Raw genomic sequence first — 17,938 nt, 5'->3', positions numbered from 1 at the left:
AGCTTCTGTGGTGGCCTGTCTTCTCAAGGCCTGTGGCGTTTGAGGGGAAGGCGACCCGACATTGTAGCCTGTCGGATGCATTGGGTGCTTTCATCTAACTTGGCTGGGGTTCCGGGGGAGTTGGTCCGGCAGCACATCTCTCCCTGCTCTACTCCTGGTCCTGCAAGGACACCAGTGTGTGCACACGAGGAGATTGTAACCGGTTTCCCAGGAGAGTCGCAATATATATTATATATTTTTAAATATAGAGCTTACATTTTTTTAGAAGACAACATACTATGGTATAGACAATTATAATCTATAAAGTAAACATAATAATCAATCAATTGAGAGAGGAAAAAAACTGCAGATGCTGGCTATTTCAGACGCGTTAGCGAGTGTGGCTAATAAATCCACCGCTTTAACTGATCTCTAACTTCTTTATCTGAAGCAAACGCTGTTAAAGCACATTTAATGCTAATTAAATAAAAGGAAACAATCAACTTTACATACCTGAGATCCACCTGCATGCCTCTGCTCGGCCATGATGTTTGATCCGTGTCTCAAGCTAATGACGTAACTTCCAGGGAGGCATCACTGAGCCCGTTGTACACGCCCCAATCCCCTGACTCCACCCCCCCGTCAAAACAGTGCCATAAAGTGAAACGCACAGAAAAGTGAAGCGCAAAGGCAAAACGGTATCATGAGATCACACGTGATGGAAATGCAGATTAAAAGGAGCGTTGCAATATAATTAGTAGGCATTGCAAAGAAAAAGATGTGTGGCAAAATCATTGCTGCATAAAAATCTGTTGCAGTGAAAATTCTCTCATTATTTATTCACTCTCATGATTATCCCAGGTGTGTACTGAGCTAAGATATTTTTTTCTTTTTTTTTTCTTTACCAGAACACATTTGAAGGAAAATAGACAATATCTTGGCGCAGTAGGTCCTTAAAATGCAAGTAGAGATGTATTTTTTGAAGCTCCAAAAATCGCAGACAGCATAAATGTCATCAGTACGACTCCAGTGGTTAAATTAATGTCTTCTAAAGTGACACAATCCTTTTTGGTGTAAAAAAAGAGAAATATTTAAGTATTTTTTAACTATAATCCAACACTTCATGAGAGGGTGGTGTCCAAGCAGTGATGTATGTTTCCATGGATACAGATGTAATCTCACATTCTCCACTCGGTTGAGACTTCCAGGATGAGCACACACACGCACCATTGTGAGTAAAGAAACAGACAAATACATTTCTAAACCTAAATTAACTAAGCTTCTGTACAGCATTCCTCCTTTTGTAAACAGCGCTGCTCTTTTCCAGCTGTGACGCACGTGTGTCAGTTCTCTATCACAGACAGTCAGCATAAGCGTCATCCATACGACACCAGCTGTTAAATCAATGTCTTCCAAAGTGACACGATTGCTTTTGGTGTGAAAAATATACATATTTAAGTAATTTTTGTAACTCTTAATAATGCTTCGGCTTTGGCACTGGTATGCGCGTGTGAAGTGTTTTTTTGTACCAAAAGGGATCATATCGCTTCAGAAGATGTTAATTTAACCGCTGGAGTCATATTGAAGACGTTTATGCTGACTGTCTGTGATTTTTGGAACTTCAAAAGAGAAATCTCCATTCACTTACATTTTAAGGACCTACTGAGCTGAGGTATTTTTCTGTTTTTCTTCAAATGAGTTCTACTGAAGAAAGAAAGGCATACACGCCTGGTATAGCATGAGGGTGAGTAAATAATCAGAGAATTTTTGGGTGAGCTATCTGTGAGAAATATGAAATTGTACATGCTGTTCTGCTCTGTGTATGTGTTTTCTGGCCTTCCATGTGTGTTCAGTTGACCCCAGATGCAGGCTGCAGTGCGCATGATATTGAGTCAATATATTTAGCAACTGCTGACTGTTTTTCCTCTTTATCATGTTCCGCATACTTATTCCTGTGATCTGATTAAGGTCACACCCGTCCACAAGGTCAACCGTAAGTTATCACGGCTGGAACATCTGTATATGGCCTCTACACCCATTTTCTCCCCCTTGACATTAGGCCTTATTACTGCTTTCCCATTGGCTGCTTATTGTCTCATGAAAATATAAATGACATGCTTGCTCTAATAAACATTGAGTAGATTGAATACAGACCGACTGCGTGTTGTTCTTTCTACTTCCTTCGCGAAGTCTCCAGAGTCTCAGACTCACGACTGCACCTCACTGGGCACGAACATAGAAAGACGGGACAGGGGAATTGGAGATCGCGACTAGATCAAAAATATTCCTAACACTATCCTTTTAATAAACATACCACCTTCTAAAGTTTCTAAAAATGTCCCATTTTAGCTTCATATGTCTTCGTTTATGGGCCAAAGAAAAATCTGATGGTGCATTTGATGGATACAAATTCATAAGATGCTTTTTTTAGAGAAAGAGCCAGATCAGTTTGAAATCAAGTGGAGTTCTAGCAAATTTGATTTCTGAATACACAAATGGGCCCGACTCTCTGAAATTCTCATTGATTAACGGATGCCTACGTCAACGTGCACTGCGGCAAAAGTTAATAATTTCTCAGCTTTTGGTTGCATGATGGAATATTGCTTTCTATCAATTGTGATCAGTGGATTCGCCACATTTTCTGATGCGTTCTAGTTCTAATCTAATCTAATCTAGGTTCCCCAAATTACAGTAATATGCATTAATAATAGTGGATCTGATCATCATAAACTTATAATATAAATGAAGAACATAAATAACTAGACATTTTTGTATTTTATTTAATTGACAGTGCAAATTGTTCTTCGGTCATTCTTTAATTTTTTATTGATTCATACAATGTTCTTATGGTATTATTGATGTTTGGATTTAACATTTAAGATGCAAAGTGGCTTGACATCACAGAGGGACTATGGTCCGTCTTAATTAGTCTTCTGATACTATAGTGGATGTTGGACACAGACACTATAGCAGGGAATCTAAAAAATAAATAAAAAAAAATCCCAAAGTCAGAGAAAAAGACAATGGGCCAATAAATGTCTCTTACGCTCCCTGACAGTCTCTGTTTCATAAAAAGTTACATATTGATGTTGTGCCTGCAATTGCTGGGTGACCTCATTGCATTGTTTTTTTTTTTGTTTGGGTTGCTATGTTTCCTTTCTCCTGTCTTACTTTCATGCTATCACTGAATCAAAAGAACCATATTGTAATGCATATTTATGCCATCATGCCACTGTCACTTCAAAATTTTTCACGTTTATTTTCAGACATCTTACTGAACCATCTTATGCTTATTTCATTGTTTTTTTTTTTTTTAATATGGCCCTGAAGTTTAAATTAGTGGTGATGGGTGAAAAAGAAGAACTGAAATGAAAAATAGTGGGTGAAGTGTGTGCATTGTGTCTAGCAGTGTCTGAAATATTTACAGAGACAGAGAAACAGAGCCCTGTAAAGACAGAAATTGTGTGCGCATGAGATGAGCAGGGCATAAATCCATTTGGGAAAAAGAGGATTCTGGTTAAATGTGGGAAAAGGGAAGATAAAGAGGGGAAACATGCAAAGTGTAATGAAAAGGATTCTATTTTCAAGGACAAACAGGTCACTTTGCTTCTCAGCAGACTGAATATGTGTGTTGCTCTGTATGAGTTGATAAGTATGTTGGTTTGAGCGGTTCACAGTTCAGTATTTTTGTAAATACCTCTCCGCCACAAGAACACACTCAAATACACTCACACAACTGTTTAATTGGCAGAAAAAGCACTAACATGAAATAGGTTGTACCACATGCCATTAAGCATGCACACCACATCACTGAACACACTAACATCTCACTAACAGGCTAAAAACACTCTCTCTTTCACACACACAGTGAACGCAGTTAGAGGGAATATATTATCATTCATACGGTGTCGTTCATTGCCTCCAATGCTGACATTAACATTCATTCTGGTTGACTGATGTGACAGTTAACCTTCTAGAAACACACTTCGTGTGGGTAAGTGGATGTGCTGCCATTTGTTTGTGTCCTACATCCATCTCCTTATTAGTCTTACTTGTAATGCCTTTAAATCAGACATATTTATACATGTAGACACCCAAGGACAAGAAAACACACACACATTCCTTAGTGGGTACACCTCTGCACGATCCTCTTGTCTGAACATGTACTTTTCCTCTCTTTGCATCACCTGTTCCTCTCATAATGCACCTCTCTTTGAACCTAAATTGCCCAAAGGTACTTTTTGGATGATCCATCATAAAAGTACTAATGAGAAAATGCTTATCTTGGGTGTCCTTTAGAAGCATTATTTATGTGATATTATATGATTATTTATAAGAACTTAGTATTACACAGTATAACACAGAATTATTGTGGTTTTATGTTACAAGTTTATTTGGTTTCATGCATAGTTACATGCATGAATCTTGGAAACAAGTTACAGATTTTACTAAACCTACTAACTTTTTCTCAAGATATCATAGAGGCTAAGGATTGGACCTTATTTGTTTGGTTTCTTGCAAACATACAGCCATGAATCTGTAGAAACAATTAACAAATTTTACTAATCCTTACCAAAGTTTTCTTACTATATTGTAGAAGAGAAGCACCGGACCTTAGTCTAGCCCTGTTTTATTTGACATGAATGAAAATGTGACTAAGGATAAAGGCACATCAGTGGCGATTGCTGTAAGACTACTTGTGAAGAACGATATCCCTAAAAATGCTATAAGAAATGTGGCAATGGTGAGTTCATATATTTTGTACAAATATTGTAAAGAAATTGAAATAAAACTTTAAAATATCACAAATCACTCTCAGGCTGATTGTTTAAGTAAAATTTGTTTAAGTACATTATAACAGTTAAAGGATGGACAAGGAGTCGGGAACTGGCTGAACATAAACTTCAATGATTTACATTAACTTAAACGAACATAAAACATAAGGACACAGACACACATGAAGCACGACCGCATATCTCTCTCTCTCTCTCGAACCAGCATCTCCGGCTCCCCTTTATCTGCTCTCCTGCTTGTCAGGTGATTCAGCTCCTGCCATGCACCATCACAGCACGGCCAGGCCCTCCTCCTTCATCACGCTACCCTTCCGGCTGTTCTGTCAGCCGGTGTGCCACCCGGCGTGCCACCCGGCCTCCTGTGAATCTGAGGAAGAAGGGAAAAGAGGCGTGGGGGAGGGAAAGGGCGAGTGAAGACACACAGAGAGAGAGAGAGAGAGGAGAGAGAGATGAACTTGCTCGTCGGCTCCCGGACATGCTGTCGCCTGGTCCTCAACTGCTCCTCCGTCTTCTGGCAGATGCCCACTCGCTCCTCCCCAGCAGGCGGCAGCGAGTCCTCCATCCCTGTCGATTCCAGGGTGTGCTGAGTGACTCTAGCCAGGTCTCCTTAGCAACCTAATTGGGTCGTTTGCTAGAATGTAGAGTCACATGGGGTAACCACCTCGTGGTCGCTATTAGTGGTTATGCTCTCAATGGGGTGCGTGGTAAGTTGTGCGTGGATCACGGAGAGTAGAATGAGCCTCCACATGCTGTGAGTCTCCATGGTGTCATGAATGACGAGCCATGTGAAAAGATGCATTAAAGATGCAATTTCTAAATCATAGAATAAATCAAATAATCAAAGATAAAGTAGTTCAATTATATAATATTTTTTGGAGACCCAACCCTCTAGCACTCGTGTTGAGCAGAATGGCAATTTTAGGTTTTGTTTATCATATTGCAATTAAAATCTCTCCCCATCCAGGCAAAACAGGTGAATGTCAAACCATACTTTCCTCACAAGCACTTTGGGTTTTAGGTTGTTTTAACAGAGGCATAAAACTCTTGTAATGTCTTATTACGTAGGGCAGCAGATAAGGCACATTAATATAGAATGGTTATTAGTACTGGACTGAATCTACTTGAGCATTTAACAGTTTTAACGCTTGCATTCAATCCAATCATAATCATGTATTCTAACAGACCATGGTATAAATTTGTATAATGATCGTTAAACTGTAAAAGTGACGATTGTCACTGACAATCAATTTCCGACACTGTGCTAGTTCCACTTTTTGCACTCTGCAGTATTTTTCTTCTGCGATAAGACAAACTTCAACTCAAATAATTATTTCACATCCATTTTATGTACTTATTTTCTAAGTAGCTATCTAAGAAGTGATAATAAACAGTTGGCCGGTCATTACTGCAAATTAAACCCCTTCAGGATAAGACCAGGCCCTTCATGATTCCCCCTGTCAGGGTTTATTTTGTGGCAATGAAAGTCCAACTGTATATTATCCCTTGCATGTTTCATAGAAAGTTAAAAATGCATGGTCAGATATTCCTTTTTGTCCTCACTGAGAAAAAGATAAATGAGCTTTGGAAGGGCCCATGGAAAGCGATGAACTATTCTTTTTATGTTTCCATGGCAATTGATCTCCTCCCAAACTTGCTAGCCAAATAAGTGCTTCTGAGGAGAACAAGTCTCTTTGGCCAACTTTCACTCCTGTTCCCTCTTTCTCCTTTTCTTTCTCTCATTATATAGACTTGAAGAGCTGATAATAAGTGCTTCTCATGGAAATTGTCAGTTTCATTCAGAAACCAGCAGCTCATTTTCTGAGAACCGAAGAGAACATTCTTTTGATGTTGTTGAGGAAAGATTCATAACTCGTTACTAAGTGAATGACAATTGCTCAGATGAACCCCCCACAACCAACACACACCGTTTCTTTCTATTTCCCCTCTTTCTTCTAAAATTCTTTCACTCATGCTTGTTTTTGACACCTATTCCCAGAACCTCCTGTCAGTTTCATCTCGTCAATTTAATGCCGGTCAGGAAAACTGCCGTTGTTTTTTTTTGTTCTGTTCTGTTCTGCAACTCAACTTGTCATTTGGAGAGCTAGCTTGATGCTCCATCTCTCAAACTGTGCCACAAGCATGGATCAATCTCACAATCCCCTTTGCTCCAATTACTCTTGTAGTCCTCTGCTTCATTTCAACTCAACCAATCAGAAATATACCAGTGCAGTTTGTAGTCATACACACACATACACACTTTGCTCTGAAGCTTCAGTGGTTAAGAGACAAGGTTTGTCTCAAGAGTATAGTCTTGCCTCTGAAGATCTTATTGGAAGAGAGAGGGAGATGGAGAGTGGAAATAACAAGTAGAGGAAAACAGAGGAGAGGGGGAAGGGAGGTAAAGAAAGGGTTCAGGGTAATAGAAAAGAGTACATAATTAATGAGAAACACAGAGGGCGATAGACAGTAAATTATGATTGTTTGTGGGGAGAGATATAGCCCAGAGCTATGTTCCAAAATCTAGCGAGCTACCTTATGGCTTAATGCCTGAATAGGCAGCTGCCTTATAGGCATCATCCTAATCATCATGGAACTTCAAAGTGACTGATTTGGAACACCCTACATAGGCAACAACTCAGTGCGGCCTGTGATGCACACAGGAGACCCAACTCACAATTGATTTCTATACAGACGCTGCCAGAGGAACAACGCAGTACTCTAAAAACCATAAATACTCATAGCAAACATACTTTTGGTGTAAATTGTCTTTTTTTTTTTTTTTTATGATTTTTTTTAAATATAATTTTGTCAGATTGTCAGAAGTTTCTTAGGGTCCGTGGAGACCGAACATGTTTTTGCAAAAAATAAGACATAACGCAATGAATGGAACAGAATGTAGATGTCACAAGACACATTTTAAGTTCCTTCAAATTGAAACGGCATCTTAAAAACACTGTGTGATGTGGCACAATGGACAAAGCTGTCTGTCTAGCCTATTTTTGCATAGAAAAACAATTCAAAAACAGTGCAGACAGATGCAGAAACGTGTTTGGTGTAAACGGCCCCTTAGGAGGGAGTATTATTAAGTGGCCTACCTTTTGGAACAGCCTTAGTGTCTGGAGCATGTCTATGATACTTTAAAATGCTGTCTTCATTGGCAGCTCACAAGGTTTTGGAACAAAGCAATGGTCCTCTTGCTTGAACGTTGATTTATCTTTCTCTGCGGGTTGAAAAATATGGGTTTGTGTCAGAGAGATTGATAACATCTACCACCAGCATCACCTGTGTCTAGGGACTGTATGCATTTCCTATGTGTGTTATTTAACGGTAACTCACCTGATTTCTGTGTACATCACTCTTCAGCTGATATCAAGGATTAAATAGTGGAACTGTTCCCAGATCAGATCTGATTTGTAGCAAACATTAATTACATCACTACAGACCAACACAGGCTTCATACTAGATTAGATCTCCCACTCTAATTACAGCTGTAAACATGTTGGATTTTCTAATTATATGCTTGCTATCCTATAGGTGAGGGGCCAGACTAAGAATGGTTCACAATGACTCATGAATAAAACGGCAAGAGGAGGAGTTACCCTGCCCGGAGGAAGCCCGGGGCCCCCGTCTGGAGCCAGGCCCAGATGGAGGGCTTGTCGGCGAGTGCCTGGTGGCCGGGCTTGTCACGGAGCCCGGCCGGGCACAGCCCGAAGAAGCGACGTGGAACCCCCCTCTACATCCCTTGGGCCCACCACCCATTGGAGGAACCGCAGGAGTCGGGTGCGCTGCCATATAGGCGGCAGTGAAGGCCGTGGGCCTCGACGGACCAGACCCAGGCAGCAAAGGCTTGCTCTGGGGACGTGGAATGTCACCTCACTGGGGGGGAAGGAGCCGGAACTAGTGAGGGAGGTGGAGCGTTACCAGTTGGATCTGGTGGGGCTTACATCGACGCACAGTTTTGGCTCTGGATCCGTACTCCTGGATAGGGATGGACTCTATTCTTCTCTGGAGTTTCCCAGGGTGTGAGGCGACGGGCGGGTGTGGGGATACTCACGAGTCCCCGGCTGAGCGCCACTACGTTGGAGTTTACCCCGTGGATCGAGAGGGTCGCCTCCCTACGCCTACGGGTTGTGGGGGAAAACTCTGACTGTTGTCTGTGCATATGCACCTAACAGCAGTTCAGAGTATTCGGCCTTCTTGGAGACCCTGAATGGAGTCCTGAATAGGGCCCCATTGGGGACTCCATAGTGATGCTGGGTGACTTCAACGCACACGTGGAAATGACAGGGACACCTGGAAAGGCGTGATTGGGAGGAACGGCCTCCCTGATCTGAACTCAAGTGGATGTTTGTTATTAGACTTCTGTGCTAGTCATGGATTATCTATAACAAACACCATGTTCGAACATAAGAATGCTCATAAGTGTACGTGGTACCAGAGCACCCTAGGCCGAAGGTCGATGATCGATTTTGTAATCGTGTCATCGGATCTGAGGCCATATGTTTTGGATACTCGGGTAAAGAGAGGGGCAGAGCTGTCAACCGATCACCATCTGGTGGTGAGCTGGGTCAGGGGGTGGGGAAAGACTCTGGACAGACCTGGGAAGCCCAAGCGAGTAGTGCGGGTGAACTGGGAACGCTTGGAGGAGGTCCCTGTCCGCGAGATCTTCAACTCACACCTCCGGCGGAGCTTTTCAGGCATCCCCGCGGAGGTTGGGGACATTGAACCGAGTGGGCAATGTTCAAAGCTTCCATTGCCGAAGCCGCGGTGGAGAGCTGCGGCCTCAAGGTTTTAGGTGCCGCAAGGGATGGTAACCCTTGAACACCGTGGTGGACACTGGTGGTCAGGGAAGCCGTCCAACTGAAGAAAGAGGCCTTCCGGGATTTGTTGTCCCGGAGGTCTCCGGAGGCAGTTGCAAGGTACCGACAGGCCCGAAGGGCTGCGGCCTCGGCCGTGAGGGAGGCAAAGCAGTGGGTGTGGGAAAAGTTCGAGAAGCCATGGAGAAGGACTTTCGGTCCTCACCAAAGTGCTTCTGGAAAACCGTCCGCCACCTTAGGAGGGGAAATGGGGAACCATTCAAGCTGTATACAGCAAAGATGGGACGCTGTTGACCTCAACTGAGGAGGTTATTGGGCGTGGAAGGAACACTTTGAAGAACTCCTAAATCCCAACACGCCCTCTATGGTAGAGGCAGAGCCGGAGGATGATGGGGATCAGATTCTATTTCCCTGGGGAGGTCACTGAGGTAGTCAAACAACTCCGCAGTGGCAAAGCCCCAGGGATTGATGAGATCCGACCAGAAATGCTGAAAGCTTTGGATGTGGAGGGGGTGTCATGGATGACACGCTCTTCAACATTGCATGGAAATCTGGGACAGTGCCTAAGGAGTGGCAGAACGGGTGGTGGTTCCCTCTTCAAAAGGGGGATCAGAGAGTGTGTGCCAACTACAGGGGTATCACACTTCTCAGCCTCCCTGGTAAAGTTTACTCCAAGGTGCTGGAGAGGAGGGTTCGGCCGATTGTCGAACCTCGGATTGAAGAGGAACAATGCGGTTTTCGTCCTGGCCGTGGAACGACGGACCAGATCTTTACTCTTGCAAGGATCCTGGAGGGGGCATGGGAGTAGGCCCATCCGGTCTACATGTGTTTTGTGGATCTGGAGAAGGCGTATGACCGGGTCCCCCGGGAGATACTGTGGGAGGTGCTGCGGGAGTACGGGGTGGGGGGGTCCCTTCTTAGGGCAATCCAATCCCTGTACGTCCAAAGCGAGAGCTGTGTCCGGGTCCTCGGCACGAAGTCGAGTTCATTCCATGTGGGGGTTGGTCTCCGCCAAGGCTGCGCTTTGTCACCAATCCTGTTTGTGATATTCATGGACAGGATATTGAGGCGTAGTCGGGGTGTGGAAGGTGTGCGGATCGGTGGGCTGGGGATCTCATCGCTGCTTTTTGCAGATGATGTTGTCTTCATGTCATCATCGGTCCGTGACCTTCAGCTCTCACTGGATCGCTTGGCAGTCGAGTGTGAAGCAGCTGGGATGAGGATTAGCACCTCTTAATCTGAGGCCATGATTCTCAGCAGGAAACCGATGGAGTGCGTACTCCAGGTGGGGAATGAAGTTTTGCCCCAAGTGAAGGAGTTCAAGTACCTCGGGGTCTTGTTCTCGAGTGAGGGGACAATGGAGCGGGACGTTGGCCGGAGAATCGGGGCAGCGGGGGCGGTATTGCACTCGCTCTATCGTGCCGTTGTCACGAAAAGAGAGCTGAGCCGAAAGGCAAAGCTCTCGACCTACCGGTCAAGTTTTGTTCCTACCCTCACCTATGGTCATGAAGGTTGGGTCATGACAGAAAGAACTAGGTCGCGAGTACAAGCGGCCGAAATGGGCTTCCTCAGAAGGGTGGCGGGCTTCTCCCTTAGAGATAGGGTGAGGAGCTCAGTCATCCGTGAGGAGCTCGGAGTAGAGCCGCTGCTCCTTTGCGTTGAAAGGAGTCAGTTGAGGTGGTTTGGGCATCTGGTAAGGATGCCCCCTGGCCGCCTCCCTAGGGAGGTGTTTCAGGCACGTCCAGCTGGGAGGAGGCCTCGGGGAAGACCCAGGACTAGGTGGAGAGATTACATCTCCACACTGGCCTGGGAACGCCTTGGGGTCCCCCAGTCAGAGTTGGTTAATGTGGCTCGGGATAGGGAAGTTTGGGGCCCCCTGCTGGAGCAGCTGCCCCCGCGACCCGACTTCGGATAAGCGGTTGAAGATGGATGGATGGATGGATGCTTGCTATCCCGCCATCACTGTTTATTATGGATGCGTATCATGTTGAATTGGTGCAACAGGAGTGATATTGGCATGTTAAATAGATTCATTCTTACACATGCATGCAAGCACACACCAAACAGTTCTGGTACATTATCTCCTGTATTTTTTCTTTGTAGCTTAGCCGAAATTTAAATGCATGGCAAAGATTTTCTTAACTCTATTTTAGATTATTAAGAGATAATAGCTGTTTGAAAAAGACACAAATCACCTGTCTGAGCACTAATCCGTTTCTGTAAGTGCTAACATTAACTGACAGCACAGTTAATGACACCTGTAGTGATACGAGCACGTAAACACTTGATTGCACATCTGAAAGGACAAGGCCCTTGTTCCCTCATATGCCTTGATTAGTAATTAATGACTGTATGCATTATGTATGTTTTATATGATACAGTGCATGTACATGCTCAGCAGATTTGCAATTCAATGTATTTTGTTTAGAATGAGGCATTTATTGGAGAGATGTTGAGTTCAGAGTGAACAAGAAAAATCTGAGAGGAAATACTCGTTTTCTTTTACAATCTACATCTTTAATAGCAACCCATTTCTTGTAATCTGAATGCATTATTTCTTTCTTTATTTTATTGAAAACTTCTGAGCATATTTAAGTTGTATAATATGTTGTATAATGTATAATAAATTGTTATCATACAATTATATATAAAAATATTAGGCTAAATGTTCAAAAACTGACATTACATTTTATTAAATATATAAAATATAACTTACAATTTTTTGGTACGGTTTGCAGTATTTAACTTAAATACTTTAAATGTTTTTTTTTTGTTACTTATGAGTGCATTATAAAATGGCATTATAGAAAAGTGCTCAACCTCTATATCTATCATTTACATAGACCAGTACTTACTGTACAGTGGCCCCAAAACGTGCTTGAATGCTTTTGAACACATCAAATGTCTCATTGCATTGGATACAAAATAGCAAACCAAGTGACATCTACACACTTCACACTGTGGAAACTCAAACTTTATTGTTTGTAAAAACATCTCATATCTTTTAACCCTAGAAACTTCTGTGTCTGTATGATTCTTGAGTGTACCTACCATCTCTGTTGTCTCAGTATGTATGTTGTATGTGTCCCCATATAGCACCAGAAAAAAGTGTCCTCTTATTACACCTGCAACTTGGGTAGCTTTATTACACCTTCAACTTGATATATTGTTGTCATGGAGTTCTCAGGAATTCATTAGGTTATCACTGAATGGTGATCATTTAAGATACTTGTTTAGGTGTATATTGAAAGAGCTTGTCTGTTCCCTTCTCAGGTCTTATCTGATGCTCAGGCTGAAGGAGTCGCGCTCTCACGAGTCTTTGCTCAGTCCCAGCAGTGCAGTGGAAGCTCTGGATCTCAGCATGGAGGAGGAGGTCCTCATTAAACCAGTGCACAGCTCCATCCTCGGACAAGATTTCTGCTTTGAGGTATAGATGCCTCTTTCACTTGACATTAAACACATACATTTATTCAATGACCTGACCTCTCTTAACTATATGTGTTAATGCCCAGGGGATGCACGACCGTCTGAATCTGGTTGTGATCTCAAAACATGATATTAATTTAGTATTAAAATATACTGTATCGTCATTCATATAATTGTCTATTTCAAGCATTCTTAGTCCACTTTTAAATGTGGTAAAAATGTGTTCCCTGGAAAGAAGCTGTGTATTTGAGGAATATCTCTCAATAAATATGGATCTTTTTTTTTTTTGTTTGTTTCACACAAGTTTTTGAGTACACTAAAAGTGAACTTTATATTACATGAAATTTAAGTTAACATGAAAAATCATGAAACTGATTTTATTTATATAAAAAATATGATTTAACATGACTACATTAGCTTCACTTCATTACCGGAGGTTACACCAGCAAAAGTATTTTTAATGGTTGGATCAAGTAGAAATAAAATCATAAGGTTACTATTGCAGGCAGGGCCGGAGTGGGATTCATATTCAGCCTGAGAATTTCATGTCCAATTCACCTGCCCCTATTTTTTGGCAGTCAATAAAACAATAAAACGAGAACTTGACAAAAATATACAATATATGCAATACATTTAATGTCTTTATACCACATATGGCATTTAAAATGTATGTTTTAAAAAATCACTTATATTTGATCCTTCTGACTAAAAGATTTCATTACATCTGTTGTAAAAATAAGTTAATTTTCATGTCAAGTGTATTTTAAAGCCTATAGGCAAATAATAAAACTGTAGAACTGTAACTGTGCATAAATATGTCAAGATGTCAACACTCACAATTCAAATTTTCTGAGCTTTTCAGAGGATAAAGTGTTGAAAATTTTGAATTGAAATCAATGCAGGCAATCTCCGAGGTCTGCGCATGTGATGCGATATGTCTAAATTAGGTACATAGATAGGTTTAAATTTACATGACACATAATACAGTATTACGTTTATTTGGCCTTCTTTGATAATACTATACTTCTTTGATAAAACTATAATGGCAATGGAAAGATGATTCATATTAAATACATTTTTAAGAAGACATATGTAATAAATCTTTTTAGATTCCAGCCAAAGAAAAATAAACTTTAGGGTACGTAAGATCCCTAAAGTTTATTTATATGATAGACATATTGACATTCACGTTACTTGTATTTCTTGCAACACTTTCATTAATCTCTGTAAGTTGAGCATCACTCAAATATTAATGTTGATATTAAACCCTTTAACCTCTTGCCAAAGCCATCATTATGTCTTTAATTTAAATTCTGGTAGAGATTGACAAACCCGCTCAACAAAGTTGTTGATTTATCTGTCAAGTACTCGAGTACACATTGGCCAAAATGCTCATATCTATTTTGCACCTTGTTCTGTCCAGTTTGAAACACCTTTTTAGATTACATTAGAGCACAGTATGTGCTTATTCTTTCGATACATAGCAACCAAATCATACTCAAATTTTCCTTTTGCTAAAAGCAATCCAGAAGCCATGACATTCCTGCAGTAGGCTGACAATTATTGGCTTTTTTTCCAGGTGAGCACCTCCACAGGTAGTAAGTGCTTTTCCTGTCGATCAGGCGCAGAGAGAGACAAATGGATGGAGAACCTGCGACGAGCTATCCACCCTAATAAGGTAAAGTAGCCTTCCAGCAGCAGAAGGGGCGTGAAGGGTCACTAATATACCTGTATAGACTAAAATCATACCTGACACATTTAGACTGATGCAGGACTCTGATTACTGTAATTACCAAAGATGTACAATTCAATGAAAAGAAAGGAGAAATATAAAAAAGATTCTGTGTTTGTAAGACTGATTAAATATAGGGCAGTTTTGTCTCATTCTGTCCAGTTTATCTCTCTTCTCTCTCTCTCTCTCTCTCTCTCTCGCTCTCTCTCTCTCTCTTTGATATAAGCACAGGAGAGAAACTGCAAAACATATGGCAGCTTTGAGGCCGCCAAGAAAAAAATCTCATCCAACAGCTCATTTCACCAATAAATGATTAAACAAATTAATGATTAATTAGATAGAAAAACATTCAAGCACAGCCTTCAAGTTATGTTTGCCGCATCCACAGCTTGCCTGGGGATGCGTTTAATGACTCCCCATCATTCAGACATACATTTTAATTACTCAATGGGTTTCGAAGGTGAGCACCACTGCCAGGCATTAGAGAGCTTTGCTGTAAACAGATGACACTTTCAGACAGATGTTGATGCTGTGGCTGTGTGGAGAAAATCATAGCTGCTGCAACACAGGCCCATTTCTGTCTGCCTAATTAGTTCATTATCTGAGATGAGGACGCACAATGGAGCACCTCAATACCAGGTTTTGCTAAATCAATTGCCTTGGTGCATGTTTATTAGTGTGGGGAATATATGTGAGCACTAAATCACTAAATGAACAATGTTCATTCCTCAGTACAGTCAAATTCTCTTGTAGAGTAATTTATCAGTCAAGCCTTAGTCTGTGCAGTTCAGTGATTCATGAATGCTCTGTGGTCTCAGAAATAACTATAGCATATAGTTTTATTCTGATCTCATCCTCTACTGCCATTTAAGTTATAAAAGAATGGAGGACTATCTATAAATTAACCTCTAATAGAAGTCCACCTAAAGCTTAACCTGCAGCATGATGCAGGTCATTTTAATGGCAGTCCCTTGTATTTTAAACATTATGACTTCACGCTGGATCGACTCTATTTAAAGGCCAGAGAATGACATTCACTGCTGGATGATGTCATGCAATATTTACAGTGCCTACCTGCTAACTTTATAGGAAGGAGTTGAAGTGATCTAAAGTAAAGGGCCTTATAATTCCATGCCAAGGTTGGGTGATCTGAAACAGGTTATTTTCGAAATCAAATAGAGCACCATCTCTAAATCACTGACCCCGTTAGATGTCACAATCTCACAGTAATAATATTTTATGATGCATGACATGATATTTTAATAGTCCAGTGACTTCTTTCTGCCTCCCATCTCTAGGACAACACTCGGCGGGATGAGAACACTCTTCGGCTCTGGATCATCGAAGCGAAGGACCTTCCAGCCAAGAAAAAGTACTTCTGTGAACTTTGCCTGGATGACGCCCTTTACGCCCGCACAACCTGCAAGCTGAAGACAGATAATGTCTTCTGGGGTGAACACTTTGAGTTCAATAACCTCCCTACTGTTCAGAACATCACAGTCCACTTATATAGGGACTCAGACAAAAAAAAGAAAAAGGACAAGAACAACTATGTGGGACTGGTGAGCATTCCAGTGGTGACTGTCACGAGCAGGCAGCAGGTTGAGAAATGGTACCCGCTCAGCCAGCCCAATCCAGGAAAAGGGAAAACTACAGGCCCTATGGTCCGCATTAAGGCCCGGTACCAGAGCATGAACATCTTGCCTATGGAACTCTACAAAGAGTTTGCAGAGTACACCACCAACAACTACATGCTGCTCTGCTCTGTGCTGGAGCCAGTCATCAGCGTCAAGAACAAAGAGGAGATGGCCTGTGCTCTGGTGCACATACTGCAGAGCACCGGGAAAGCCAAGGTAAGTTGAAAGGATACTTATATTTTCATTTAACATATTTTCTTAAAATATGTTTTTTTTGTATAAAGATTCAGTAATTTTTTCCGTTTGTCATGCAACTTTAACTGACTGTGAAAAGTGGTTTCATGCGATTACTTAAAGCAGATGCTCCTGATTAAAAAAAGCCCAAATACAGCATAATACGATGTGTAGATCTTGATGTGATCTAGTTTTGACATGCTAAGTGGCTAAAGGGAAGTCGGCTACTCCCAGGTTCTAATCCCTGTCGGATGCACCGCAATTAGTGCGATTTAACAGTCTATGCTTTTTCTCTCTCAACAACATGATTTTGACCAGGTATAACTTAATACATTGACAGTCCCCTAGACACTAGTGGTGGGCATCAGCAGTATTACAGTATTATATTGATGTCTGGGTTGCAAGGCAATAATATCAAAACTTATATTTATTTTTATGCACTTGTTTCCCATTCATCTTTTTGTAGATTAGAAATAATCATCTTCTCACACACTTGCTCTGAGAGGTGGTCAGTCTCTTTTTTTCATAAAAAATATGAATGAGTAAAAACACAGTAGTGATAGTTCATTGTTCACCCCTGGATAAATTATGTTTGTTTTCATATCCAGATCTTTAACCAATCTCCAAGTCAGTCTACTGCAAACATACCATTCACCATATTGCCCTTTTTTTGATTTTGCTGGAACAAATGTGCATTTTTATCTGTAAAGCACTGACACACAAATACATTTCTCATGACTCATAAAGATACTTTATATAGTGACTCATGAGTTTTGCAGCTGCATTAATCTTGCAACTTTACCTAAAACAGAATTACCTACAGTATTAGATTGTGTTTCAATATTCTACAGTTTTAGACTATTCTTAAACAAATGAGTGGTGATGTGTTGCAAATAATTTTTTATTGATAATATTTGATCTTTTATTAGTATAAGTATTATTTATATATTTACATAATGTATGAGTGTGTATACGTCCATATGTTCACATTTTGTAAATATTACAAATCGATTTGCCTTTCCTGGCCTTTTCTATGTTCTGCTATTTCAGTGATGTTCTTATTGAACTTCAGAGGTCACCATGAATCAATAGCAATCCAGTTGCTGTTTGTAATCTCTGCTGTAGAATCCCTGTTGATATTCCTTGCTGTCCATCTTAACAAAGGTATACTACATGAAAGAGACTGTGTGTAGTTTGTATTGGCTACGTCTGTGAATCTTTGTATTTATTACTCATGCTGAGAGTTATTTCGGAGGCATTATCCCAACCCCTCAACCCCCATTTTTCCTGTTATACTAAAAGGGGGGATTAAGACAGCAC

The 17,938-nt window shown here is 41.2% G+C and overlaps 1 protein-coding gene across 6 annotated transcripts in view; it reads left to right on the top strand.

The window, feature by feature from the left end:
• Nucleotides 1-17,938, top strand: part of LOC127637954 (disabled homolog 2-interacting protein-like) — a 148,155-nt gene that overhangs the window by 81,089 nt on the left and 49,128 nt on the right. For all 6 annotated transcript variants that reach the window (XM_052119238.1, XM_052119231.1, XM_052119246.1 and 3 more), the window contains 3 exons: nt 12,863-13,016; nt 14,595-14,693; nt 16,046-16,600. In XM_052119238.1, the coding sequence (XP_051975198.1) occupies nt 12,863-13,016; nt 14,595-14,693; nt 16,046-16,600 (808 nt within the window). The remainder of the gene's footprint in view (nt 1-12,862; nt 13,017-14,594; nt 14,694-16,045; nt 16,601-17,938) is intronic.

Source organism: Xyrauchen texanus, chromosome 4, assembly GCF_025860055.1.
Source record: "Xyrauchen texanus isolate HMW12.3.18 chromosome 4, RBS_HiC_50CHRs, whole genome shotgun sequence".
In the NCBI taxonomy this organism is placed as follows: Eukaryota; Metazoa; Chordata; class Actinopteri; order Cypriniformes; family Catostomidae; genus Xyrauchen; species Xyrauchen texanus.
This window is presented reverse-complemented; position numbering and strand designations above follow the sequence as displayed.